Raw genomic sequence first — 25,458 nt, forward strand, 5'->3', positions numbered from 1 at the left:
TAAACAAGTTGTTCTGTTACCAGTCTTCTCATGCTTTGCCGGGACCTTCGGATGCTTCCAGTGCCCCAGGCCGCCAGGCCAACGCTACCCTTGGGGCTTGCGACCCATTGGCAATAACGGGCGTCAGCACCGAGACCCCAACAACTCGTGCCAGCGGTGCGATTCCAACAGCCCGCATCAAACCTGTGGTATTAAAGGTAGAACAATTTTTACAAACGTACACATAGCAAGAAGTATTCTGGAATGTTGTGACGCAATGCATGACCGCGTAGCTACGATTCAGCTAGATTTACATAAAGCGTTCGACAAAGTTGTACATGAAGTTCTGTTTTTATTGCTGGAGCACGTAAATGATGGATCTGTAGTTACTGAAGGTGTTAAAATGGTGTATCATGATTCAATAGCCAAATTAGTGATCAACAAATAATTAAGTATGTCAATTCCGGTGCGGTCGAGTGTGAAACAAGGATTTGCGTTGTCCCCTCTACTTTTTGCGATATACTTGGAGCCTTTTTGTTTACGTTTGTTCGCAACACCATGTATTCGAAGTTGCACGTTTTACAGCAGTGAAATTAAGGTCTTAGCGTACGCGGACGACATAGCCGCGTTTTGCACTGATGCTAGAAGCGTGCAGGAAGTTGTCAGTGTAGCTAAGGCGTTCTGCACAGCAACTGGTAGCGCGATCAGTTGGCCGAAATGCCTTGGATTTTGGCATCGCAACTGACAGGGCACACCCGAAGTGTACTGTAATATGAATTGGACCGCCTCCCCCGGAAAGTACCTCGGTGTCCCGCTAAATAACTACCGCAATGCTGATGAATATTGGTCTGAGGAAAATAAGCGCGTCAAAAGTGCTACAGATAAATGAGGTGGCCATAACTTTTCAATGTTCGCAAGAGCTTCCGTTCGTAATATGTTTTTTAATTGCAAAAGTGTTCTACGTGTTGCAAGTGATGGCCATGGCAAGAACTTTGGTTCAAAAAATGCACCGAGTGTTTGCGACCTTTATTTGGGGATCGCAATGGGAGCGCAAAAGCCGGTGCAATTTGTTTCATAAGGTGAAAAATGGTGGGCTAGGGACCCCACACCTATTTTTCAAGCAGCTGGTGAGCAGATTCTTCTTTGTGCGGGAACAAACTGATGTTTTTCTGAGAACTGTGATGCAAGCACGATTGCGGGATCCTTTATCTGACTTTGTCGTATCATCTTTTTCTTTGGAAGCTGGACCGCTCAGCCCTTATTTGAGTGAAGTAGTCACTTCTGTACCCTTGCTCAAGGCAAGGTTTTCATATGAATACTTGTGTGGTGTCACGAAAAAGTGTTTGTACTATTCTTGATATTCTTGATGTATTTTTACCATTACCGGTTTACCGAGCTGCCTACAGGCTAGGTCCTGAGCGCGATGTGCTAAAGCGTGTTAAAAAAATGCCGGTGAGACCCTCAGTAAAAAAGTTTTTTCAAATACATACCGACACTTTCCCTGTAAAGCCGTGGTTACAAAGTAAAGGTTTCTTTGTACCTTGGTCAGTAAAATGCTTAATCCGTAATTAAGCCGGAAACCATAGAGCATATTTTTCTGGACTGCCACGGCGCCGTATTTCTGTGGGACGTCCTACAAAGACAACTTAAAAAAGAATTGCCGATAAGCCCTTTTGGAATCCGGTTTCTTCCACGTGCAGAAACAGGGGAAGCGCCGAGTGATATGCTAATGCTGCTTTGCATGCATAGCGTATGGAAGACGCGAATGGCATATCAGGCATTGTCATATACAGGCTCACTCAGCAAGGCACTATTTTGTTGAGAGTATTATACACACACGCGACATGTTCAGAGCACTATGTGAACCAACGGAATGGCTACCTGTACTAGACCAATTTGTTTCTGTGAAACCTTTTTAAGCGCCTTACACTGGCCGAGCTGTGGCTGGTGTTTTTAGAATATGTACATATTCTGTATTTCATCCTTTTTGCTGGTGTTTGTGAAAAAGCAATAAAGAATGAAAGTTTGGCATGGTCTAGTGGCTAGGATACCTGGCTTTCCCCCAGGAGGCCCGGGTTCGATTCCCGGTGTCGGAAGTATTTTAGTTTGTTTTTTGCGGTCGTCGTCTATAATATTTTGTTTGATTTCGCACTTTCTTTCGAGTAAGTTGAAGGGTTCTATGCCGTTGCCTGTCCTCCGGCATGGTCTCGTGGCTACAGGCACAGGTACCTTTTTTTCAAAAACCAAGCCCATCATATTATACGTCATTCTTTCAAACAATCGGGAGGGGGGTACTTAGCCGAATGGATCGAAGGTGCCTAAGGAGTCCCACGAGCCCGCACCCTAAAATTATACAGGGAGGTGGAGCAGGCAGCTCGCTTCTTCGAGCAGCGTTTTTCTCAGGAGTACCTAAAAAATGTAAAACGGAAGAGTCTGTACTGGAACACTATAGATGTGCTATACTCACCACCACTATATCGGTCTCGAGCTGGAAGCCAGCTGGAGTCTGACGTTTTCAAGCGTCTACTAACGTATCCTGTAAGAACAGCGATTAAGGATTTCTTTGTTAGGTTACATGTCGACGTCCTACCTGTAAAAACATGGCTACGTAACAAGGGTTTCTTCGTGCCGTGGTCAACGGACTGCCCGCTCTGTCCCTATCCAGAATCATTGCAGCACGTATTTTTGTTTTGTACAAACGCAGTACTATTTTGGCACAACATACGAATTGTGTTTGACGTGCAGATATGCCCAAATTGGTATAACGTAAAATATCTGACACTAGAAGATGACAAAAATAACAACAGTGTTGAAACTCTGTTATTGCTAGGTTAAATTTCTATGCAATTTGGAGATCCCAAACTGATTACGTCCTAGGTCTAGAAAACGCAAAACCCGCGTGGACGCACTTTTGTGATGCTTTTGCGTATACAAGTTCGTCGCTGGGCGGCGAAGATGAGTTTAGCAAGCGATGGCAGGTGTGGCAGAAGGTATCCTAGTGGCTAGGATACCTGGCTCTCACCCAGCAGGCCCGGGTTCGCTTCCCGGTGTGGGAAGTATTTTAGTTTGGCTTTTGCGGTCGTCGTCTATAATTCTTTTTATTTCGCACTTTCTTTCCAGTAAGTTGAAGGGTTCTATGCCGTTGCCCGTTCTCCGGCATGATCTATTAGGGTTACACTTCCGACCGCGAAAGCCTACGGACGTGTTTTTCATGTGCTCCAACGGGGCGGTGTTAGCGGCCCAGTTTAGCCGCGGAAACAGGGACTACATGGAAGACAGCCAGGACTACCAAGTGCTGCTGCCTCATTTGCGAAAAGGTCGTATTGTTTTGAATACACTTTTTTTGCACGGCGGCACTGCTGCCTGAGGTTGACGCCCTAGGAGCATTTCAGATGAATCATGTGTGGGCTGTTGCGTTCAAGAGCCATGAAAGCATGAAGAAGTTGTTGACCACGGGGAATATTACTGTGAAAGGCAGAAAATGTCTAGTAGTAGACCCGAACAACGAAGATGTCAGAGTGAAAATCCCCTGGGCCCTTTCTAATGTGACGAACGACGAAATCCGTGTGGGCTTTGAGCCATACGGCGAGGTGATGGAAACGACAAAGGAGCGCTGGCGTGTCCTTGGCATTTCTGAAAAAGGTACGACAACACGCGTGCTGAACAACAAGCTGAAGGCCAGGGTCACGACTGAAGACATTCTTTATAAGTACGTGTCGCTGGTGAGCCTTCTCTCGTCGCTATTCCAGGCAAGGCGCCACTTTGCTTGCGCTGCCAGGGTAAAGGGCATATCCGCCGCGACTGCCGGATCCCGCGATGTTCACGGTGCCGACGCTTCAGCCATGACGAAAGCGAGTGCGTGCCCACGTACGCAAATATAACGGGCCACAGAAAGGACGCTGACCTAATGGACAATATCATGGACGAGGCTGAAGCTAAAGAAAGAGCCGCCACGGTGACGAAGGAACAAAAAGCTGTGGAAACGCCTCCGGTAGCGGTACAGCAACGTGAGCCAGCTAGTGAAACAAAAACTTATGAAAAAAATCCGGCCGGTGGAAATAGTGACGATGTGCACAACAAAATGAATGGAAAATGCCATCAAGGGAAATCTTCTGGTGAAGCTATGGTGACGCCGCCAAATGAAACACCGACAGTGCAGTGTCGAACAATGGAAGGCATTGTAGAGGCGTCGGCAAAGCGCATGCACAGCGACAGTGTCGGCGAACCAGACCATCTGGGTGGTGCAGGTGGCGGGGGCCGCCTGTGAAAACGGCGTTCACGAGACGAACGTCGTTAAAGCCGAAACCGAACATTCCTCCTGATAGACGCCTGGTGGATAAACCACCGGATTAAAGGCGGGAACTCGCTTCCCCTCGGTGAGTGAGCAAGATGGGACCGAATAAGCGACGCCGCTTAGACGATGCTGTCCCGTCGAGATACCGAACTTCGGTTGAGGAGGCAGGCGAGGGGCAGCGAGTTCATCCTGATCCACTACTGCCGCAACTGAGTGAAGACTCCACTGCATCCTTGCCTTCTGGGGTAAACACTGCGCGATCCAAGTGCTCTTCACAAATTAAGGACGAAAAACTTTGCTCTTCCCTTACGTGTTGCCACTTTGAATGTACGGGGATTGGCGACTAAGAAACGGCAAAATCAACTTAACCGACTTTTTCTGGAACATAACTTATACATAGTAGCCGTGCAAGAAACAAAGATAGAAAGTGAGGAGCAGACGGATCGGATGGTGGTAACTTTTCGAAGGCACTTCAATGTTTGTGTTAGCCATGCGATAGGCACCTCCGGTGGTTGTGCAGTTTATATAAGGAACAACGTGGGCATTGAAGGTGAGAAAGTAGTTGCGTCAGAGGCGGAACGGTTGCTTGTTGTTGACTTTTCTTACTGCGCAAGGGAATGGCGTGTTATCTGTATATATGCACCAAACATCGATTATGAGCGTCTTGTTTTGTTTGAAGAGCTAGAAGAATTTTTAAAGAGTCATAAATACTTATTTGTGCTTGGTGATTTTAATTGTAGATGTTTGGCCGAAGATCGAGCGAAGAACACCCCTGAACGAGATAAAAGTTAGCGAGTGCTTGTTTCACTGCTCCAGGAATATTATTTAGAAGACCTCGGTTATTTATGGTTAAGAGGAAGTAGCCCTATCTATACCCATTACCAGCACGGAAGCTGTGCTAGGCTGGATGGAATCTATGTCACAGTTGACCTTGCAAGAGATTGTGGCCACAATGAAGTGAACATGTGTCATTCAGCGACCATAGCCTTGTCATGACTACACTAGGAAGCAACCTCAGAAAAAGACATTTTAATTGGGCTTTGGGGAAGTTCAACGTGAAACTTTTACAATATGAAAAATTTATGGAGTGTGTAACAAAAAGAATTAAATGACATCCAAAGAGCCACACGGGTGGGTATATATATAAAAGCAATTCGCGAAGTGAAAAGCAAACTAGAAGTTATTGCAACGGAAAAGTACAGGGCAGCAGTGATAAGGGCGAGAGCCGAAAAGATATGGTTGGGTGAAACGCCCAACAAGCGAGCGATGTGTGACGAAAGAAAATACGCGGCTCAAAACGAAATACAACAGATCAACTGCTGTAACGAACAGACATCAGACAGGAGTAAAATTGAGCAGACGTTTGTCGACCATTTCAGCGAATTATTTGCGAATAAAAGAGGTGATAAAACTGGGCTGAGCACCGAGGTTTTTAATCTAATGCCTAATCTCGATGAAGAACGTAAGACACGATTACAACAGCCAATAAGTATAGAGGAAGTGAGAAGTGCCATAAAAGAATTAACTCCAGGAAAGACACCTTGGCCGGATGGAATAGGAGCAGCCTTTTACAAAATATTCATTGAAGAAATAAGCCCAATTTTGCATAAGATTATTGGCGAAGCCTATGAGGAAAAATGGTTACCGCCTTCCTTCCGCGCTGCCCATATTGTTTTGATACCGAAGTCAGATGATCCAACTAGACCTTTATCAGTAGGAGCCTATCGCCCAATAACTCTTACAAACGTGGAATATGAGATCTATGCCAAAATTTTAGCTAAACGTTTGCAAAGCGTTATGCTTCTCGTTGGACCGCCCCAGACATGTGGAATAAAAGGACGTTCGATATGTACAAATGTGCATGTAGCCCGCAGCGCTCTAGAATGTTGTGATGCCATCTCGGGACGAGTTGCTATGTTACAACTCGATCTCGCTAAGGCTTTCGACCGTGTCGCACACGATGGTCTTTTCTGTGCTTGAGCATCTCAATGTTGGCAAAGTGTTATTAGAAGGTTTAAACATGGCTTATAATGATTGTACTGTATCATGATTACACCAGATCTTTCCTCGCGGATCGCAAGGCACACCTCCGACTAGGCATGGTCACGGGGGGACCCTACGAACTAGGCACCTGCGGCACCCCGCAGGGCTCAGTCTTCTCCCCACTCTTATTTAATGTAGCCATGCACAAACTCTCCACTCGCCTCGCTGCAATACCGAACGTAGGTCACGTCATTTATGCGGGCGATATTACGATCTGGGCGCCGGGCGGATCGCTAGCCATGCTCGAACACTCGTTACGAAGCGCGTTGGAGGCTACCGAAGATTTTCTTTCAAACACGGGCCTTGAACTCTCCCCCGCCAAATAAGAGCTACTGTTATACCGCCAGTCCAGACAGGAGGTCAGAAATCTTGCGCCTCTGGAAACTCTGCCGATAGAAATTCGAGCTAAAGATGGGCATCCAATACCGAGGAAGGACTCGGTCAAGATACTAGGTCTCCTCATTGATGCCAAGGGCTGTAACTCGACGGCCCTCAACAGGCTCACTGGACAGGCTAGTAATGTCATAAGACTTGTAGCCCGCGTCTCAAATCGAAGAGGCGGTTTTAAAGGGGATAATTTGCTCAGAGCTTATCAGGCATTCTTCCTGAGTGATGTCATCTACATCGCGCCGTACCTTAATTGGGGTAAAGCGGAAAATGCCAAGCTCGACTCCCTAATCAGAACCGACCTCAAGCGCGTGCTCGGCCTTCCGCAGTCCACAAGCACTGAGAAGCTGCTGGAGCTAGGACTCCATAACACCATCGATGAGCTAATAGAAGCTCACACAGCGGCTCAGATAATGAGGCTTTCATCCACTAAGCCGGGGATTAAGATTTTAGAAGAAGCAGGAATCCAACCTAGACATGAACCGGCGACCAAAGTTAGCTTGACCCGGGAAACTAGAGCTCGCATCATGGTTGACCCCGTCCCGCGAAACATCCACCAAGTGCATAACCAGGGTAGAAGATTCGCGAGAGCCAAGTCCATCCTTAAAAAGATCAATCAGCAGAAACTAGATTCCCTCTTTGTCGATGCTGCCAGATATGACAGTGGAGATAAGTTCGCTGTCTCGGTGGTAGACGCGAGGGGCAACCTGGTCAATGCAGCCTCTGTTTATAATAAGTTTACCCATGTGGCGGAGGAAGCGGCGATCGCTCTGGCTTTTCACAGCTCAAAAGTTCCCGTTATCGTCTTCTCGGACTCGCGCACAGCGGTTAGATCCTTCTTGTCCGCCCTCATATCTGAACAGGCGTACAGTATTGTGATCAAAGTACTTCAAAGGACTAGGGAGAGTAGCGAAGGAGGATACCAAATCTCGTGGTTCCCAGCCCATCTAGATAGCTCAATTAACCCGCTTGGATGTAATCCTAACGAACAGGCCCACCGGAGAGCGCGCGATTTCACGCACCGCGCTGTCGCGGGTAGCCAGGCTTGGAACGAGGTCAACATCCACAAAGATCCATTATGTACATTCCATGAAATTGTTTCCCATTATCGACTAGGCAGGAGGGCATTTCCACTCCCTCACCCCAAATTGAACAAACCTCAGGCTACCACACTAAGACTCCTGCAAACCCGTTCGTATCCCACTCCTCGGTCCCTTAACAAGATAGATCCTGAACACTCACAGTCGTGCCCCAAATGTGGTCATGACTCATGCTACTTTGACCACATGCTCTGGCTGTGCCCAGCCCTTAACGCCTCTCCACCCATCACGAAAGAACAATGGCAGGAATCTCTCAAGAGCAGCAATCTCCACATGCAACTGCAGGCTGTCCAGAGGGCCCACGACATTGCGGCGGGACTTGATCTCCCGGTTCCATCGTGGGCGGAGCCACCGACTTGATCTTTCGGGAGCCTTCGGTTTTGGCTCCCCGAGGTCACAGTTCCTCAGGACTCAAATAAAGTTCTTGTAATGTAATGTACTGTACGCATCATAGTTAACAAGAATCTCACCCAGAGTATTGACGTCCGGTCATCTACAAAACAAGGATGTGCGTTGTCATCGCTGCTTTTCGCTCTTTGTCTTGAACCCTTCTGCCTCAGTCTTATTATTAATGAAAAAGTACATGGTTTCAGGCTTCAGACGCATCATGTGAAAATCCTTGCCTACGCTGATGATGTAGGAATCTTTTGCACTGACCGCAATAGCATAGAAGAAGCCATAAGCGTCACCAAAGATTTTTGGAAACAGACAGGTTCCGCGATAAACGGGGAAAAAAGTGTCGGTTCCTGGCACGGAATATGGGACTTTAAACCAGAATGATTTGCGAGCATCACGTGAGCAACAAGTCCTTCTACTTATTTAGGCGTGCCTCTTGAGCAATACAACCAAACTGCAGACTACTGGGATGACCTGACGCCAAGGGTGAGAAAAAGTTGGAGGGTGGCAAGGCCGCGAATTATCGATGTTTGCTCGGGCGAGTGCGTGCAATGTTTTTTTTTTTTTTGATTGCCAAAGTGTGGTATGTGTTGCACTTTTTGTCAATGTCACGCGTCCACGTGCAGAAACTGCACCGAATATTTGCGGTCTTTATTTGGGGCTCCAATTGGGAAAGAATCAGCCGTACTAATCTATTTCGCCCAGTGAAAGACGGAGGCCTCGGCCTTTCTCATCTGTTCATCCGACAAAATGTGCCGCGTTTTATGTTCCTGCGGGACCAGAGAGACCCGTTTTTGAGAGCGATGATGCATATGTGCTTTAAGAATGTATTGCCTGAATTTGTTGTGTCTAATGCGACTGCAATCGACTGTGGTGTAAAAGGTTACTTGAGAGAATTAGTTACGTCATTTATGATACTTAAAACACGCTTCTCATTCGAGTACCTGAGCCTTGTACCAAGAAAGAAACTATATAAAGATTTAATCGATGTAATGATGCCAGTCCCATTATACAGATCACTAAACATTGGAGACCCAGGGCAAGATGTATTAAAGAGAGTTAGAAGAATGACTGTTAGAGGAGCTGTTAAAACATTATTTTTCAAATTACACACAAATACACTCCCTGAAAAAACATGGCTCGATGAAAAGGGAATATTTGTACCGTGCACAACAAACTGCCTCTTGTGCAACAAGCCAGAAACAATCGAACACACTTTTATTGATTGTTTGGATCCAGTCTTTTTTTTTTTCGGATGTTGTGCAACCAACCGTGAAGAAGGAGTAACCGATAACACCACACGGAATTCGATATCTCTCAGTACAGAATGAAAACAGCTTCCCCTATGACATGATCATGATATTGGGGCTACATAGCCTTGGATCACAAGAATGGGAGTCAGGCACGCAGACCCAAAGCAAAGTCAGCCAGAGAAAATTTTATAGAGAGCATAACCTACATGCGCGAGGAATATCGTACTTTAACCGAGCCACCAGATTGGATTTTGGTACTTGTTGAGTTGGTACGAATGAAAAATGTTTAATCGACCACACTGGTCACGCAGACCAAGGTGGGTTTTATGTATGTACATGCCTTTTCTGAATAAAAGTTTAAAAAAAAATCCGGCATGGTCTAGTGGCTAGGATGGATTCTGCTTCCGGCCACCAAGCGTGACGGACGTATGATGACGGGCTCCGTTGGAGCGGCTTCAGCGGCCAGTTCTGGCCGCGGGAACAGAGCTATTGAACAGGAAACCGACTACCAGGCCCCATCGTATCTGTACTCGTTCTACCGAAATAGCTCAGTTGGGAGAGCGTTAGACTGAAGATCTAAAGGTCCCTGGTTCGATCCCCTGTTTCGGCATATTCATAGTGGGTTTTTTTTTTTCATACGTTGTACATAACAATACAACTGGCAATTGAGACTGCATTGTGAGCTTTTCTGTTGCTTCCGCGATACGCCACTGTTCAACTTTAATAGAAGCGTGCGTAGTGTACAGCAAATGGTCGAGCGAATCTTTTTAAAAGAAGTTTCCTTACTGCGGATACGTTAGACGGCCGTTCGCGGGAAGCCAGCCATCGTGTAGGGCCTCATCGCATCTGTGCTCGTTCTGCCGAAATAGCTCAGTTGGGAGAGCGTTAGACTGAAGATCTAAAGGTCCCTGGTTCGATCCCGGGTTTCGGCATGTTCATACTGTGGGTTTTTTTTTTCATCCGTTGTACATAACAATACAACTGGCAATTGAGACTGCATTGTGAGCTTTTCTGTTGCTTCCGCGATACGCCACTGTTCAACTTTAATAGAAGCGTGCGTAGTGTACAGCAAATGGTCGAGCGAATCTTTTTAAAAGAAGTTTCCTTACTGCGGATACGTTAGACGGCCGTTCGCGGGAAGCCAGCCATCGCGTAGCGCCTCATCGTATCTGTACTCGTTCCGCCGAAATAGCTCAGTTGCTGCTTCCGGCCACCAAGCGTGACGGACGTTTGATGACGGGCTCCGTTGGAGCGGCTTCAGCGGCCAGTTCTGGCCGCGGTAACATGGCTATGGAAATGGAATACGACTACCAGGTTGTTCTGCCAAATTTCCCAACCGGGCGTTTAGTTTTAAATACTGCTTTTTTGCACGCGGATATCAGGGCCCGCCCCTACCGGGTGGAAGATTTTCGAGACGCGTTGGCTAGGCAATCGCTGCTCTCGGGTGTTATCGCCCTGGGGACGTATCGGATGAGCCATGTCTGGGCCACCACGCTGAAGGATGCGGATGCCGTTAAGAAGATTGCAGGCGTCGGTGAGCTGCGCGTCAAAAAACGCCGCTGCTTGGTTATTGACCCGGCGAACCAGGACGTACGTCTCAAGCTCCATTGGCTGCTTCACACCGTGGCGGACGAGGACGTGCGTGTCGCGCTTGCACCGTACGGAAAGGTTTCCGAGGTGGCCCGCGGGAGCGCTGGCGTGTGCACGGCGTGTCATAAAAGGCTCAACGAGCAGGATGGTCACGCTGAAATTGAAAGCTGGTGTTAAACGGGACGACTTGCCGCACCAGCTTAACGCTGGGGCTGAGTTGGCGCTCGTCGTTGTGCCTGGAAGGCCTTCGTTATGTCTTCGCTGCCGAGGTACAGGACACATTCGTCGGGAGTGCAAGGTCCCGCGATGCGGAGCTTGTCGGCGTTTCGTTCACGAAGACCGCGAGTGCCCCCGTACTTATGCGAGCATCGCCGGCCCTGGAACCAGTAAAGATGCCTCGGAGCATTTGATGGATGAGGCGGACGCAGAAGAGGCAGCGATGACAACTGGAAAACTGGAAAGATCGGCCTTCGTTTACGCCTCTGGCCAAGCAGAAGACAACGACAACGTTGATGTCTCCGGCATTGGAGGCATCTCAGCTAGTGCAGCGTGGCTCCGAAAGCGACAGCGGTCACAGTGCGGTGGCCGCTGCGAAAGTTTCGCTGAAAACCCCGGACCGCGTGGAGCCTCGCATTGTCTACGCTATGGACGCCGACGATGAAGCGGCTGCCCTAACCTCTGGAAAGCGGTCCCACGAAGAGAGCGCCGGGGAGAACCTGCAGCTTGGTGGTAGTAGCAGTGGGGAGCCGCCTCCAAAAACGACAGGAAGTCGACGTTCGTCGTTGAAGCCGCGGCCAAACCTTTTGGCCGAGTCACGGCAGGCGGGTAAACCGCCTCCGTAATTTTTTTTCTCTGTTCTGTGGAATGTAAGCGTCGGTTGTGTGTCGACCGACACAGTGTTCTTGGCTGACGTTTCGTGTTTGCGCGCATGCAAAGTGGAGGATACGACGAGGAAGTGCCTCAGACCACTTCCAGACAACCACCAGAGAACCCTTTGGGTGGCCAGACAGTCAAACGGAACATCATTGTGGAACATCAGTCGGGAGAGTCACATGGTCGACAGAGGTAGGCACCATGCGGGTCAGGCTCCCTTTTATTACGTAAACGTATGGTAGTTGAGCTCAGAGCCCCATTGCGAGTAGCAACTTTGAATGTTAGAGGGCTGGGAGCACGAAGGCGGCAATGTCAGCTTAATAGCCTGCTTCTTGATAATGACCTTGACCTAATAGCTGTGCAAGAATCAAAGATAGAGTCGCAAGAACATGCTGACCGCATGGTGTCCCCTTTCCGCGCCAACTTTGAAGTGTGTGTGTGTGTGTGTGTGTGTGTTTGTGTTTGTGTTTGTGTGTGTGTGTGTGTGTGTGTCACTCTGTTGGGGCATCGGGTGGGTGCCTTCCCTTCATTCGCAACACATTAGCTAATGCGTGGAGTCTGTATTTGCATGTGAAAGTGGCCTCCTCTTGGTTGTTGATTTTTCTTTCTCGAACTTCCAGTGGCGCGTTTTGTTTGTTTATGCCCCGAATGTTGAAAATGAGCGTAATTGTTTTTTTTATTCCATTGAGCCGCACTTGAATTGCGACAAGGTGTTGCTTCTATTGGAAGACTTTAACTGTGTCTGTGCTGCTACTGACCGAGTGAAGTGTAGACCAGTGAGGGACAAGAGCGCTGAATTGTTGACTGAATTTGTGCACGATTATTTATTGGAGGACATTGGAAGTGTCTTTTCGGTTGGAACACGGCCTGAATACACGCACTTTCAATGCGACAGTCACGCAAGATTAGATAGGCTGTATGTTTCTGTTGATCTCGTGCCACTATGCACTGCCTATGATGTAAAATCTTTGTCGTTTAGTGACCACTGCCTTGTCAGTGCGACCTTTGGAACGAAAGGAAGGAAATCACGCTTTAATTGGTACCTTTGGAAATTAAATGAGAAAATTTTAGACGATGAAGAATTTGTCAAGGAAATTAAAACTGATTTTGACGGTGTACTAGCTGCGCAAACGGACTACTTTGCAGTTGAATGGGAAAATTTCAAAGAACGTGTGAAGCCTAAAGCAATAGAAAAGAGTAGCGCAATTCGGTATAAACAAGAAAAAGAACCTCGTGAACAACTTGAGTGGTTGGTTAGCATGGAAAGCAATCAGCCAGGAAATTTCAGTAAAGAAATAAAAGACGTGAAGTGTCAGATTGAAAGAATTGACACTGACAGGTACAGATCAGCAATTATACGCTCAAGGAGCGCTAACTTGTGGGCAGGTGAAGCGCCTACAAAGCGGGCGCTATCAGACGAAAAAAGGTACGCTTGCCAAAAGGAAATCAGGCAAATAAGATACGAGGGGCACATTACAAGTGACCCTAGCGATAAACAGCGCTCTCTTATGGAATACTTTGCTGAATTATTTAGAAGTAGGCGCGAGCATGCGCAAGGGTTTGAAGGGAATTTTTTGCGACTAATGTCAACACTCGATGATGATGTAAGGGAACGTCTTGAATTGCCCATTACTTTGGAAGAGATCGAGCAAGCAGTAGAGGACATTCCGTCTGGAAAAGCCCCGGGGCCAGATGGGCTGAACGCTGCCTTCTATAAAACATTTAAACAAGATGTTTCTCAATTCTTGTTACAAGTGAGAACAGAAGCCTATGAACGTAAAAAGGTACCATTGTCCTTTGGTATTTCACACATTGTACTTATTCCCAAGTCTAATGGACCGGAGAAACGAATGTTAGTGGGTTCCTATAGACCTATCAGCCTCACTAGTGTCCACTACAAGGTGTACATGAAGGTACTAGACAGACGACTTCAGAGCGTAATCGACAAATTAGTAGGGCTGCACCAAACCTGTGGCATCATAGGTCGCAGCATTGCAACAAATATACATGTGGTCAGAACCGTATTGGAATGTGTTGACGCACTTGGAATTCACATGGCTATGATACAGCTGGACTTGGCAAAAGCGTTCGACCGCGTCTCACATGACATCCTTTTCTCCATTCCAGAGCATGCTAACCTGGGTAGTATAATAGTAGGAGTAAAAATGGCTTATGGAAATTGTATGACGCGTATTATAGTTAATGGTGACCTTACTGTCCGCCTCACAGTGTGTTCTTCGGTGAGGCAGCGTTGTCAGCTCTCTGCCCTGCTGTTTGCAGCGTATCTAGAGCCTTTATGTCTGGCCATTCTTAACTGCTATTACGTAACGGGCTTCAAGTTGCAATCTGCTGAAGTGAAACTTCTTGCGTATGCGGACGACATAGCGGTATTCTGCAGGAACAGAAATAGCATTTGTGAAGTTATGAACATTGTGGAAAGGTTTTGTGACCAGACTGGATTTCAAGTAAACTGGGAAAAAAGGTCTGGTTTTGGGACGGTGAATGGGATATTAGACCGGAATTTTTCTCAAGGCTGCAATGGCCTCCCATGCCAACGCGATACCTTGGTGTGCCCCTAGAATATCATCACGATCCCACCCACTCTGGAACGAAGAGACGTCAAGGGCGAGAGACAAAGCGGGAGCGTGGCAAGGAAGGAACCTGTCAATTTTCTCACGCGCCTTTGTATGCAATGTCTTTCTCATTTCTAATATATGGTACCTCATGAATGTGCTGTGTGCTTCACGGACCTCGATTCAAAAATTGCATCGTGTGTTTGCCGTCTTTCTTTGGGCTTCCACCTGGGAAAAAACGAGAACAAACCTGTTTCTTTCAGGTAAGAGTGGAGGCCTTCGACTGGCCCACTTGTTTTTGCGTCAAGTGGTATCACGCTTTATTTTCTTTCGTGATCAAAATGACACCTTCTTAAGAACGGCTATAAATGTCCGATTGCAAAGGCTACTCCCAAGAAGCATAGTGTACTCTGGTGAAAACATGTGCGTTGCTGTAAGCGGATTTTTGCGCGAGGTTGTGCTGTCTTGTAAGTTGTTAGAAGTGTGTTTTTCCCCAGACTATTTGTACAGTGTGCCCAAGAAAAAGCTGCATAAAGATCTTGTGGACATGATGCTGCCGGTGCCATTGTACCGTGCGCCTTACTGTGGAGGCCCAGGGCAGAATATCTTAAAGCGAGTGAAGAAGACGCCAGTTAGGCCAGGCGTGAAAACATTCTTTTTCAAGTTACATTCGAATACACTACCTATCAAAACGTGGCTTCAAGAAAAGATATTGTTTGTCCCTTGGACAACGAACTGTCTGTTATGTAACAAGCCAGAGACAGTCGAACATGTTTGTTCTGGACGGCTGGGACGCGATATTCCACTGGGACGTCCTACAAAGATCTATAAAGAAAGAGCTACCACTAGACGCTTATGGTATCAGGTTTTTACCGGTTAATCACGAAGATGTACCCTATGATTTGTTCATGCTTCTTGGCCTCCACAGCTTGTGGAAAACACGAATGCAAGTAAGGCATGCAGACATTAATACGCGCAGTGCACGTGAAAACTTTATTGAAAGCGCTTCTTACCTTCGCGAATGTATCCGGGCACAGCATGACCCACCTCAGTGGGTAATACTTCGTGATGATTTAGTGAGGTTGAAGAAATATTAACTTTGATCACCTCAGCTCAAGTGTAGCTGAAGTGTTTTATTGTTTGTGACTTTATTGTTTCTCATGGGAACTTCGGAAATAAAGAAGAAAAAATGTTTCCTTACTGCGGATACGTTAGATGGCCGTTCGCGGGAACCCAGCCTTCGCCTAGCGCCTCATCGTTTCTGTGCTCGTTCCGCCGAAATAGCTCAGTTGGGAGAGCGTTAGACTGAAGATCTAAAGGTCTCTTGTTCGATCCCGGGTTTGGGCACATTCATAGCGTGGCTTTTTTTCATCCGTTGTACAGTCGCGGACAGAATATTACGGACCATGAAATCTAAGGCCAGTTGTTTTGTTATGTACAACGGATAAAAAAAAAAAAAAAAACACACTATGAATATGCCGAAACCCGGGATCGAACCACGGAGCTTTAGATCTTCAGTCTAACGCTCTCCCAACTGAGCTATTTCGGCGGAACGAGTACAGAAACGATGAGACGCTCCGCGATGGCTGGGTAACCGCGAACGGCTGTCTAACGCATCCGCAGTAAGGAAACTTCTTTTAAAAAAGATTCGCTCCACCATTTGCTGTACACTACGCACGCTTCTATTAAAGTTGAACAATGGCGTATCGCGGAAGTAACAGAAAAGCTCACAATGCAGTCTGAATGGCCAGTTGTATTGTTATGTACACCGGATGAAAAAAAAGAACACACTTTGAATATTCCGAAACCCGGGATCGAACCAGGGACCTTTAGATCTTCAGTCTAACGCTCTCCCAACTGAGCTATTTCGACGTAACGAGTACAGAAACGATGAGACGCTCCGCGATGGCTGGGTAACCGCGAACGGCTGTCTAACGCATCCGCAGTAAGGAAACTTCTTTTAAAAAAGATTCGCTCCACCATTTGCTGTACACTACGCACGCTTCTATTAAAGTTGAACAATGGCGTATCGCGGAAGTAACAGAAAAGCTCACAATGCAGTCTGAATGGCCAGTTGTATTGTTATGTACAGTCGCGGACAGGATATTACGGACCATGAAATCTAAGAAAAAGCTTAATATCTCCGCAACCTCACAACGCCATCTGGTATTTGCATTTTGGACCTCGATTAGAATATGCTAACAACGTTGTCGTGGGCAGTTTTACTGGTTACTGCTACAGGCGGCTCGGGAATTGAACGTTTTCAGAGATCCCGTGGTCCATTTTATTCTGTCCGCGACTGTACATAACAATACAACTGGCCATTCAGACTGCATTGTGAGCTTTTCTGTTACTTCCGCGATACGCCATTGTTCAACTTTAATAGAAGCGTGCGTAGTGTACAGCAAATGGTGTAGCGAATCTTTTTTAAGAGAAGTTTCCTTACTGCGGATGCGTTAGACAGCCGTTCGCGGTTACCCAGCCATCGCGGAGCGTCTCATCGTTTCCGTACTCGTTCCGCCGAAATAGCTCAGTTGGGAGAGCGTTAGACTGAAGATCTAAAGGTCCCTGGTTCGATCCCGGGTTTCGGCATATTCGAAGTGTGGTTTTCTTTTTTTCATCCGTTGTACATAACAATACAACTGGCCATTCAGACTGCATTGTGAGCTTTTCTGTTACTTCCGCGATACGCCATTGTTCAACTTTGATAGAAGCGTGCGTAGCGTACAGCAAATGGTGGAGCGAATCTTTTTAAAGGAAGTTTCCTTACTGCGGATACGTTAGACGGCCGTTCGCGGGAACCCAGCCTTCGCCTAGCGCCTCATCGTTTCTCTACTCGTTCCGCCGAAATAGCTCAGTTGGGAGAGCGTTAGAGTAAGGAAACCCTAAAAATAAAGGCAATAGAGAGGGCTACCTGTATTCGTTACGCAGAGAAACAAAAAGAGACTGAGTTAAAGACGTTTCTTCATAAACTGCTAAGGCAGGAATCTGAGGCACCGGGCAAATGGATAGAAGACATAAGAAAAGTGAAACAACAGTTAGAGCAACTTGAAGAGCAACGCTATCGGGGAGCCCTGGTGAGGGCAAGGGTTGAAGACACAGCTGCAGGTGAAGCGCCTTCGAAACGAGCGCTAGGGTTAGAAAAAGCACGCGCTGAAAGGAATCACATCGGCGGAATAGAATGGCGCGGGACCTTATCAACAGACACTGACGACATCAAAGCAGCTTTTCATGAGCATTACCAGGCGCTATTCTCGTATCACAAGAGAGAGAGAGAGAGACAAAAGGGAAGGAAAGACAGGGAGGTTAGCCAGTGTAAATACCGGCTGGCTACCCTGTGCTGGGGAAAGGGGTAAAGGGAATAAAAGGAGAAGGAAGAGAGAAGAAAAAAAAATGGCTGTGGCTTAGCTAAGGTTAAGCCCAGGATGCGAAGCATACTAGCCTTTATTTTAGTTGTTGAACCACTGTTTAGCCTGGTGAGCTGCTGTTGCTTGGCTATATTTGGTTCGGCTAGACGAAGAAACAACTCATGCGTTACTCTGCTTCGCCTTCAAGAGTGGAACGCGACAGCGTTCCCGTCGACCCGCCAAGGGGTGTAAGACAATGGGCTACGGCGCAGCGACTACGCGCCCCGCATTGGACGCGGTGAGCGTCGAGCAACGCAGCGTTCGGCGCGGCAACGAAATGTGCGCTGAGCAAGCGACGCACGCCTGAGCCTTAGAAACAGCTCGTTTCTAAGGCAACACCGCATTCACTAGAGGCGCTTTTGTACCGCTTTGAAGCATCGTACTCGTGGCTCAGTGGTCCACTTCCGGCCACCGAGCGTGACGGACGTGGAAATCATGGGCTCCGTAGGAGCGGCTTCAGCGGCCCACACGGGCCGCGGTAACAGGATTTCTTCCTCGGACGACGAGTATCAAGTTGTTTTGCCTAGTCTGCCAACAGGGCGTTTTGTTTTGAATACCGTTTTTCTACACTGTGATATCAGGGCCCGCCCATACCGGGTGGAAGATTTTCGGGATGCGCTCGCTCAGTTATCGCTCCTGCCGGAAGTGGCTGCTCTCGGGGCCTACCGTATGAGCCATGTGTGGGCCGTGACCTTCAAGGACAGCGACGCGGTGAAAAAGATCGTCAGCGTTGGAGAGCTGCAGGTCAAGAAGGGCCGGTGTCTCGTTATCGACCCCGCCAACCAGGACGTACGCCTGAAAGTGCATTGGCTGCTGCCCAGCGTTCCTGACGAGGACGTACGTTTTGCCTTCGCGCCGTTTGGAAAGGTCACCGACGTCGTCCGCGAGCGCTGGCGGGTTCACGGCGTGGCTGATAAGAACTCAACTACAAGGCTCGTTACGCTGAAGTTTGTTGTGTCGGCAGCGGCAGGCAAGCGGGGGGCCCCGACGGGCGAACGCGCGGCTAGCGCCGGCGCAGTGAAGGAGACACGGAGCTAACTGCTCCCGATGAAAACCGGAACGAAGACTCCGCCGACCTGCGGCTGTTTATTGCTTATAAAGGCTTCACCTGCTAGATGGCACCTCCCGATTGGTCCAAGCTTGTCACATGACAGAAGGGGGGTGCGCCATCTAGCTAAGCAATTACAAAACATACATGTGCGATGACACAGAGATCTGACAGGGGGCGACACTATACTACATCATCCCCCCCTGGAAACAAAGCGAGCATACATTGAAACGCGCACACAAGACGCGCACTTAAGTCCAAAACAATTTCAGTTCATTCCCCCCCACGGTCACACACGCGTGCACCAGATGCACACAAGGCATGCACTTAAGTCCACAACAAATTCAATCCATCGCTGCCCAAGTTCACATACACGTGCACCAGTCTTGGGCACCAAAACATGGGCAGTCACTCAAACAAAGTCCAACACGGAACACGGCACAAAACTCAATGCACCGCAACAAGGAACACATTTTACCTGTGTGAACGAAAAAATGTGAAGTGCCTCCCAAATGTCACAGCGAGGCCCCTAGCCGTGGCATTTCGAAGACTGCAAAACGCTCTACATTCAAGAAACATAATCGTCAAGCCACGGAGGCCGTTTTTTGACACGATGAGGACGCATGCGTACCTCAGAAGAACTTTGGGGGTTGCGACTCGTTTCGGTCGACTTTAAAGACCCAGTCGTCCCACTACTATTTCCCTCCCCCTGGTTGGACAATTGAATGTGGTTGTCGCGCAAAGCTGGAGAGGGTTGCCCAGGAAGCTCCTCTCGAAGTCCCAACAAGTCCTGGGATGCTACCGATTCCCCCACGGAATCAGAAATGATTGCTGACTGTGTAGCCTCTGAAGCAATACAGTCAGATGCACTACTTAAGTGATGCCTATGAAAGGACGATGTCATGCCAGACGAGTCATCGGAATGACTATCCAGGTTTGAATACGAGTACAAAAAATCTTTATCCGTTGTGGACAATGTACTATGTTTTGAATTATCTACTACTGTGGTTAACTTAGAGGCATTCCACGTCTTCCCATCACTGAGTACAAAAGAGGATGGTCCTACCTGGGCTTTAACTGTACGAGGCGTACTGTACTTAAAAAATCTTTTCTTGGCAAGTTTTACTTTGACGGTGTCTCCCACCTTGATACGAGTTGCCTGAGCACCTCTCAGTTTGTCTACATACTGTTTAGTTTGCTGCTGTTTCTGCGAGACTCTCTCGCGAACTTTACTGTTCTGAACCGCTGTGTGCTTAGGCAACCTGAAGTTGCTAATATCTACCTTTGAACGGGGTTGACGACCATGAAGTAGGAAAGCTGGGGAGAGACCCGTTGTAGCATGTGGCGTAATCCTATAAGAACCCAAGAATTCTGAAATGCTTTTCGAAGCATCTCGACCTTCAAGCCTTGCTACCTGCAGGTGTTCCTTAATGACTCTGTTGAACCTTTCTATTTGACCATTTCCCTGAGGATAATAGTTGGAGGAGAAAAAATGAGCGATTCCTTTTTCCTTTAGGTAATCTTTGAATTGTTTTGAGACAAACTGTGGACCATTGTCTGTAACTATAGAGTCTGGCAATCCTTCACGGCTGAAAGCCCAATCAAGAAGCTTAATGACATCATCTGTGGAGATGGAATTAGTACCAAGTACTTCTGGCCACTTTGAGTAGTAATCAACAAGGGTGACTAGATACCTAGGGTAGGACATGTTTAATGGGCCAATAATGTCCATTCCCAATTTCTGCCAAGGCCCGTTCGGCCATTCGACTGGCTGCAGTGGAGCTACATGAGGCTTTGCAGACTTGTCTGCCAGCTTACATACATGACAATGCTTTACATACTGTTCAACAGTGCTATCCATCTGGGGCCACCAATAGCGTTCACGAAGAAGCTGCTTAGTACGTACTATGCCCTGATGATTTTCATGTGCCAGCTGTAGAAATGTAGGTATTAGGACACTGGGTATTACCACACGATCACCACGCATGAGTAATCCGTCTACAAAGGACAATTCTTCATTTACATGAAAGTAAGCTATTAAAGCATTGTCTATGGCTTTCTTAGAAGGCCAACCTTCTGCTAGGCATTTACTGACCTTCTGAAGCGTCTCATCTGTACTCGTTGCAAGTTGCACCGTTTCCTTGTCAACGACTGATGTGACTAAGGATACTATTTCTTCCTCCTGAACTACATTCTGGGAATCTTTTACTGGAAGTCTAGACAAGGCATCAGCTACTAGATTTTCTGATCCTTTGCAATATTCAATCTGAAAGTTGTAATACAGGAGCCTGGCTGACCATCTTGAAATGCGAAGAGGTCGACGACCTGAGTCGCCAGCGGACAGTAATGCAACTACTGCTTGATGGTCAGTTCGAAGAGTGAACCGTCTACCCCAGAGGTAAACATGCCATTTTTCACATGCGAACAGACATGCTAGCGCTTCACGCTCTCCTACAGAATACTTTCGTTCAGCTACAGACAAAGTTCTAGATGCAAAAGCTACAGTTTCTAGCTTGGAACCATACGGTTGCTGTAACACAGCACCAACACCAACATCAGATGCATCAGTCGTGACTACCACAGGCAATTCAGGGTTGAAAATCTTAATGACAGGGGAACATGTAAGATGAGCTTTCAACTGATTGAAGCTACGTTGTGCGTCATCAGACCAAGCAAAATTTTGCCCTTGCCTGAGCATGAGGCGAAGCGGTTCTACAAGTTCTGCATAATGATCAATGAACTTGGCATAGTAACCAGCTAATCCTAAGAAGGATTGCAATGACTTAATATCTGTAGGAACAGGTGCATTCAGGATTGCCTTTACCTTGCTCTCTGTAGGCGAAATGCCTTCAGCTGAAATTTTATGGCCCAGAAAAGTCAGTTCTCTCACAGAGAAGACACATTTTTCATTCAGTTTCATACCACTGTTTGAAATGCAAAGCAAGACTTCTCTTAAATTAGCATCATGCTCAGGTTTCGTCTGACCCCATACCAAAATGTCATCAAGGTAACAGACAACATTCTTACAATTCTGCAAGATTTGTGACATCATTTTCTGAAACACTGCTGGCGCGGATGCCAAACCAAAACAGACACGCTTGAACCTGAATAAGCCTTCATGAGTTATGAATGTGGTGAGATCTCTACTACCTTCTTCCAGTAACAGCTGGTGGTAAGCAGATGCTAGATCCAGCTTAGAAAAATATGTGGCACCATGAAACATTTGCAATAACTCTTCCACGTGCGGCAAAGGATACCCATCAATGACAATTGCCTTATTCGGTTCTCGGAGGTCAACACAGAGCCGGATGGCTCCATCCTTTTTGCGCACCACGACGAGTGGAGACACCCATTCAGAAGCCTCGACGCGCTCGATGACGTCGCAGTCCTCGAGACGCCGCAGTTCATTTGTCACCTGGTCACGGAGAGCCAGGGGTAGCCTGCGCAATTTGGAAGATACAGGTTTCATACCTTGCCGCCGATGTATTCGGTGCACGAAGTTTTTGACGAGTCCCAACTCGCCACTGAAGAGGTGATCAAAACCCGGAGGCACACCTGTGGGGCTCTGTACTGGAGGAAGCGTAGCCAGGCAGCATGTCAGCGAAGTACCGTCGATTTGTATCCCCAAGCGCTGGATGGCGTCAAGACCCAGCAGTGATGTTCCTGTGGACGTTACATGGAACGTGACTGAGCACGACCTTTGAAGAAACTGGACAGTGGCTTGGAAAAGGCCTTGAATGTCGATGCGTTGCTTGGAGAAATTCCTCAAGTCCACTGCTGCTTTTGACAGTCTGTGCTGTCGACCAAAGTGCTTTTCAAAATCCTCGGCCGTCATCAATGAGACAGACGCGCCTGTGTCCACGAGCAGCCGCATGGCGACGTCGTTAACTACGACCGGGACTTGTAAATCCCTTTTAGCTTCCAAGGTGCTCACCGTCAAGACAGACGCGGACGGCTGTCCTGCGGAAGTTGACGAAGACCGCGTCTCTGCGGAAGAGACGTGCTGGACAGTACGGGTTTTTCGGCATACTGATGCAAAATGACCCAACGTGTGGCAGGCGTTGCACCGCCGGTTCCTTGCGGGGCAATTCCTGTACGTTGCAACATGCTTCGTACTGCCACACCGGTCGCATGAACTATGCTCGAAATTAGGGTCCTTCGCATCCTGTGCTTCATTGCGGGTCCCGGAGGAGCCTCGCGGAAAATGTCGATCATCTGGGCGGCTTCTTGGAAGACGGCGGCCATCTTGGCGGCTCCTCGGAAGAAGTCTGCCATCTTCATGGCCTCCTGCACTACGTCGGCCATCTTGGCGGCTTCCCAGAAGAAGTCGGCCATCGTCATGGCCTCCCGGACTACGTCGGCCATCTTGGCTCGTCGATGGAGCGCCAAGTTGAGCTGCCTCAATTCTTTGTATTTCCTCCGAGCCGAACGCGCGGTTCGCTCGATGTAGGGCTTCTAACGAGCGTCCAATTTCCTCTGCCTTGTCCAAGGTCAGGGTTTCGCCGTGAGCCAACAACTTTTCGCGAACGCTGACGTTCGCTACCCCATGTATGATTTGGTCTCGGACGCGCTCGCCATAGGTTGTGCCGAAGTTGCATTGTACCGCCTTCTCCTTCAATGCGGTCACGAATTCCAGGAATCCTTCTCCGTCGAACTGCTTCCGACTGGTGAATTCGTGCCGTTCCGCCAGGACATTTGTTGACGCGGCGAACAGCCGGTCAAGCCGCTCCAAGAGTCTCGGAAACTCTGACGCTGGCGGGACCGCATCACTTGACGTTGACGCTGCGCCGGTCGACTGCCTTGCTGCTTCACTTGACGGTGACGCTGCGCCGGTTAACTGCCTTGCTGCTTCCTGCTCCTCGTCTGCGAAGTACTTCCGTTGTCCCTCGCGCCCGAGAGCGCTGACGAGCGCGGACGCTCGTCGCGCGTCCGTCCAGTCGCCACCGCCGGCCGCTTCGAGGTGGGCCTGAAAAATTTTTTTCCAGCGATACCAAGGGATTAACGGTGGGCCGGGCACTTCAAGAAAAACGGGAAGGTTCGCAGTAAAAGCCATGCCGGGTAGCGTGCAGGAGGCAAGCCGGAGCTCGCCGCAGGAATGGGGCAAGGAAGAACAAGGGGGCGAGTAGGCCTAGGCTCGGAAGCCTCGCGACGCCAAGTGCGTCGGCGGCGTTTGCCTGCCGTGCGGACACGGGAAGGGTCGCTTCACTTACGAAGCTCGTTGGTGTCCCGGGGCTTCGGTCGGAACCGCTGCGGGAATCCCATCCTCGTCGCCAAAAGATGTTGTGTCGGCAGCGGCAGGCAAGCGGGGGGCCCCGACGGGCGAACGCGCGGCTAGCGCCGGCGCAGTGAAGGAGACACGGAGCTAACTGCTCCCGATGAAAACCGGAACGAAGACTCCGCCGACCTGCGGCTGTTTATTGCTTATAAAGGCTTCACCTGCTAGATGGCACCTCCCGATTGGTCCAAGCTTGTCACATGACAGAAGGGGGGTGCGCCATCTAGCTAAGCAATTACAAAACATACATGTGCGATGACACAGAGATCTGACAGGGGGCGACACTATACTACAAAGTTGAAGCCGGGCGTAAAGCTCGACGACCTTCCGCATCAGGTGAGCGTCGCCGGCGAACTGGCTCTCGTGGTTGTGCCGGGCAGGGCTCCTCTCTGCTTACGCTGCCGCGGCACGGGCCACATTCGTCGCGAGTGCCGTATTCCACGGTGTGGTGCCTGCCGACGCTTCGGTCATGAGGACAGCCAGTGTGAGCGCACGTACGCTAGCGTCACCGGACCCGTGGGCAACGAGGACAACTCCGCCCTACTCATGGACGAGGCGGACATGGAAGACACGTCGTCCGCGGCGGGTGATGCAGTTGACGTCGTGGCAAAGCCGGTGGTGCGGCTTGAACAGGAGGAGAAACAAGTCGCTCAGGCTGTTGTCACAGGACACCAACAAGCGACTGCAGAGGGTACCGCGGCCATGCCGAATGTTGAAGAGAAAACCCCACCTGAGGCGGAGGTGACCTCCTGCCTCGTTGAACCTGAAGGCATGGACACCCTTACCGGCCCAACTACCCAACCGACGGGGAAACGGCCCCACAACCAGACCGTTAGCCGGACGGCGAAACAGGACGGCAGCGGCGGAGACGAGCCACCGCCCAAAGCGCCAGGTATAAGGAGGTCGACCTTGAAGCTTCGGCCGAACGTTACGGTCGATCCACGGCAGGCGGGTAAACCGCCTCCGTAATTCCGTGCTGTCTAATTCGAGTGGGGTTGGGGGGTTGGTGAGTGCAATGGCCGTCATCCTGAGCGCTAGTTTTTCAGAACCTTGCCAGGAAGGGGGGCCCAAGTTGCACTTGAGTGCCCTTTCCGGAAGGTCGAGCGGCGTCTCCTTTAGAGGCATTCCACGTGGTTGCCGGCGCACCTTCATGAGCGCTCATACTTGTGTAATTGTGATGGGCACCATTCTACCGTGTAGTCATGGCGGTTAATTTCGAAGGAATGCTACGTGTAGCAAC

The 25,458-nt window shown here is 48.8% G+C and overlaps 1 protein-coding gene and 7 non-coding genes across 8 annotated transcripts; 5 read left to right on the top strand and 3 right to left on the bottom strand.

Moving 5' to 3' along the window:
• Positions 1-2,003: 2,003 nt before the first annotated feature.
• TRNAE-UUC (transfer RNA glutamic acid (anticodon CUC)) lies at positions 2,004-2,075 on the top strand. The gene has a single exon. It is a non-coding gene; the product is annotated as a tRNA-Glu (tRNA).
• A 7,914-nt stretch (positions 2,076-9,989) lies between these two features.
• On the top strand, positions 9,990-10,062 carry TRNAF-GAA (transfer RNA phenylalanine (anticodon GAA)). The gene has a single exon. It is a non-coding gene; the product is annotated as a tRNA-Phe (tRNA).
• A 249-nt stretch (positions 10,063-10,311) lies between these two features.
• On the top strand, positions 10,312-10,384 carry TRNAF-GAA (transfer RNA phenylalanine (anticodon GAA)). Its single transcript has one exon. It is a non-coding gene; the product is annotated as a tRNA-Phe (tRNA).
• Positions 10,385-15,762: 5,378 nt separating this feature from the next.
• Positions 15,763-15,835, top strand: TRNAF-GAA (transfer RNA phenylalanine (anticodon GAA)). Its single transcript has one exon. It is a non-coding gene; the product is annotated as a tRNA-Phe (tRNA).
• Positions 15,836-15,964: 129 nt separating this feature from the next.
• TRNAF-GAA (transfer RNA phenylalanine (anticodon GAA)) lies at positions 15,965-16,037 on the bottom strand. The gene has a single exon. It is a non-coding gene; the product is annotated as a tRNA-Phe (tRNA).
• Positions 16,038-16,287: 250 nt separating this feature from the next.
• Positions 16,288-16,360, bottom strand: TRNAF-GAA (transfer RNA phenylalanine (anticodon GAA)). Its single transcript has one exon. It is a non-coding gene; the product is annotated as a tRNA-Phe (tRNA).
• Positions 16,361-17,007: 647 nt separating this feature from the next.
• On the top strand, positions 17,008-17,080 carry TRNAF-GAA (transfer RNA phenylalanine (anticodon GAA)). Its single transcript has one exon. It is a non-coding gene; the product is annotated as a tRNA-Phe (tRNA).
• Positions 17,081-18,943: 1,863 nt separating this feature from the next.
• On the bottom strand, positions 18,944-24,637 carry LOC140216556 (uncharacterized). The gene is made up of 4 exons (XM_072286925.1): positions 24,616-24,637; positions 24,154-24,347; positions 22,499-23,909; positions 18,944-22,383 (listed from the first exon to the last, which is right to left on the bottom strand). The coding sequence occupies exons 1-4, from the start codon at positions 24,635-24,637 to the stop codon at positions 22,355-22,357; spliced, it is 1,656 nt and encodes a 551-aa protein (XP_072143026.1). The 3' UTR covers positions 18,944-22,354.
• Between the last annotated feature and the right edge of the window lie 821 nt (positions 24,638-25,458).

The sequence above is a fragment of the Dermacentor andersoni genome, chromosome 3 (genome assembly GCF_023375885.2).
Source record: "Dermacentor andersoni chromosome 3, qqDerAnde1_hic_scaffold, whole genome shotgun sequence".
Lineage (NCBI taxonomy): Eukaryota > Metazoa > Arthropoda > Arachnida > Ixodida > Ixodidae > Dermacentor > Dermacentor andersoni.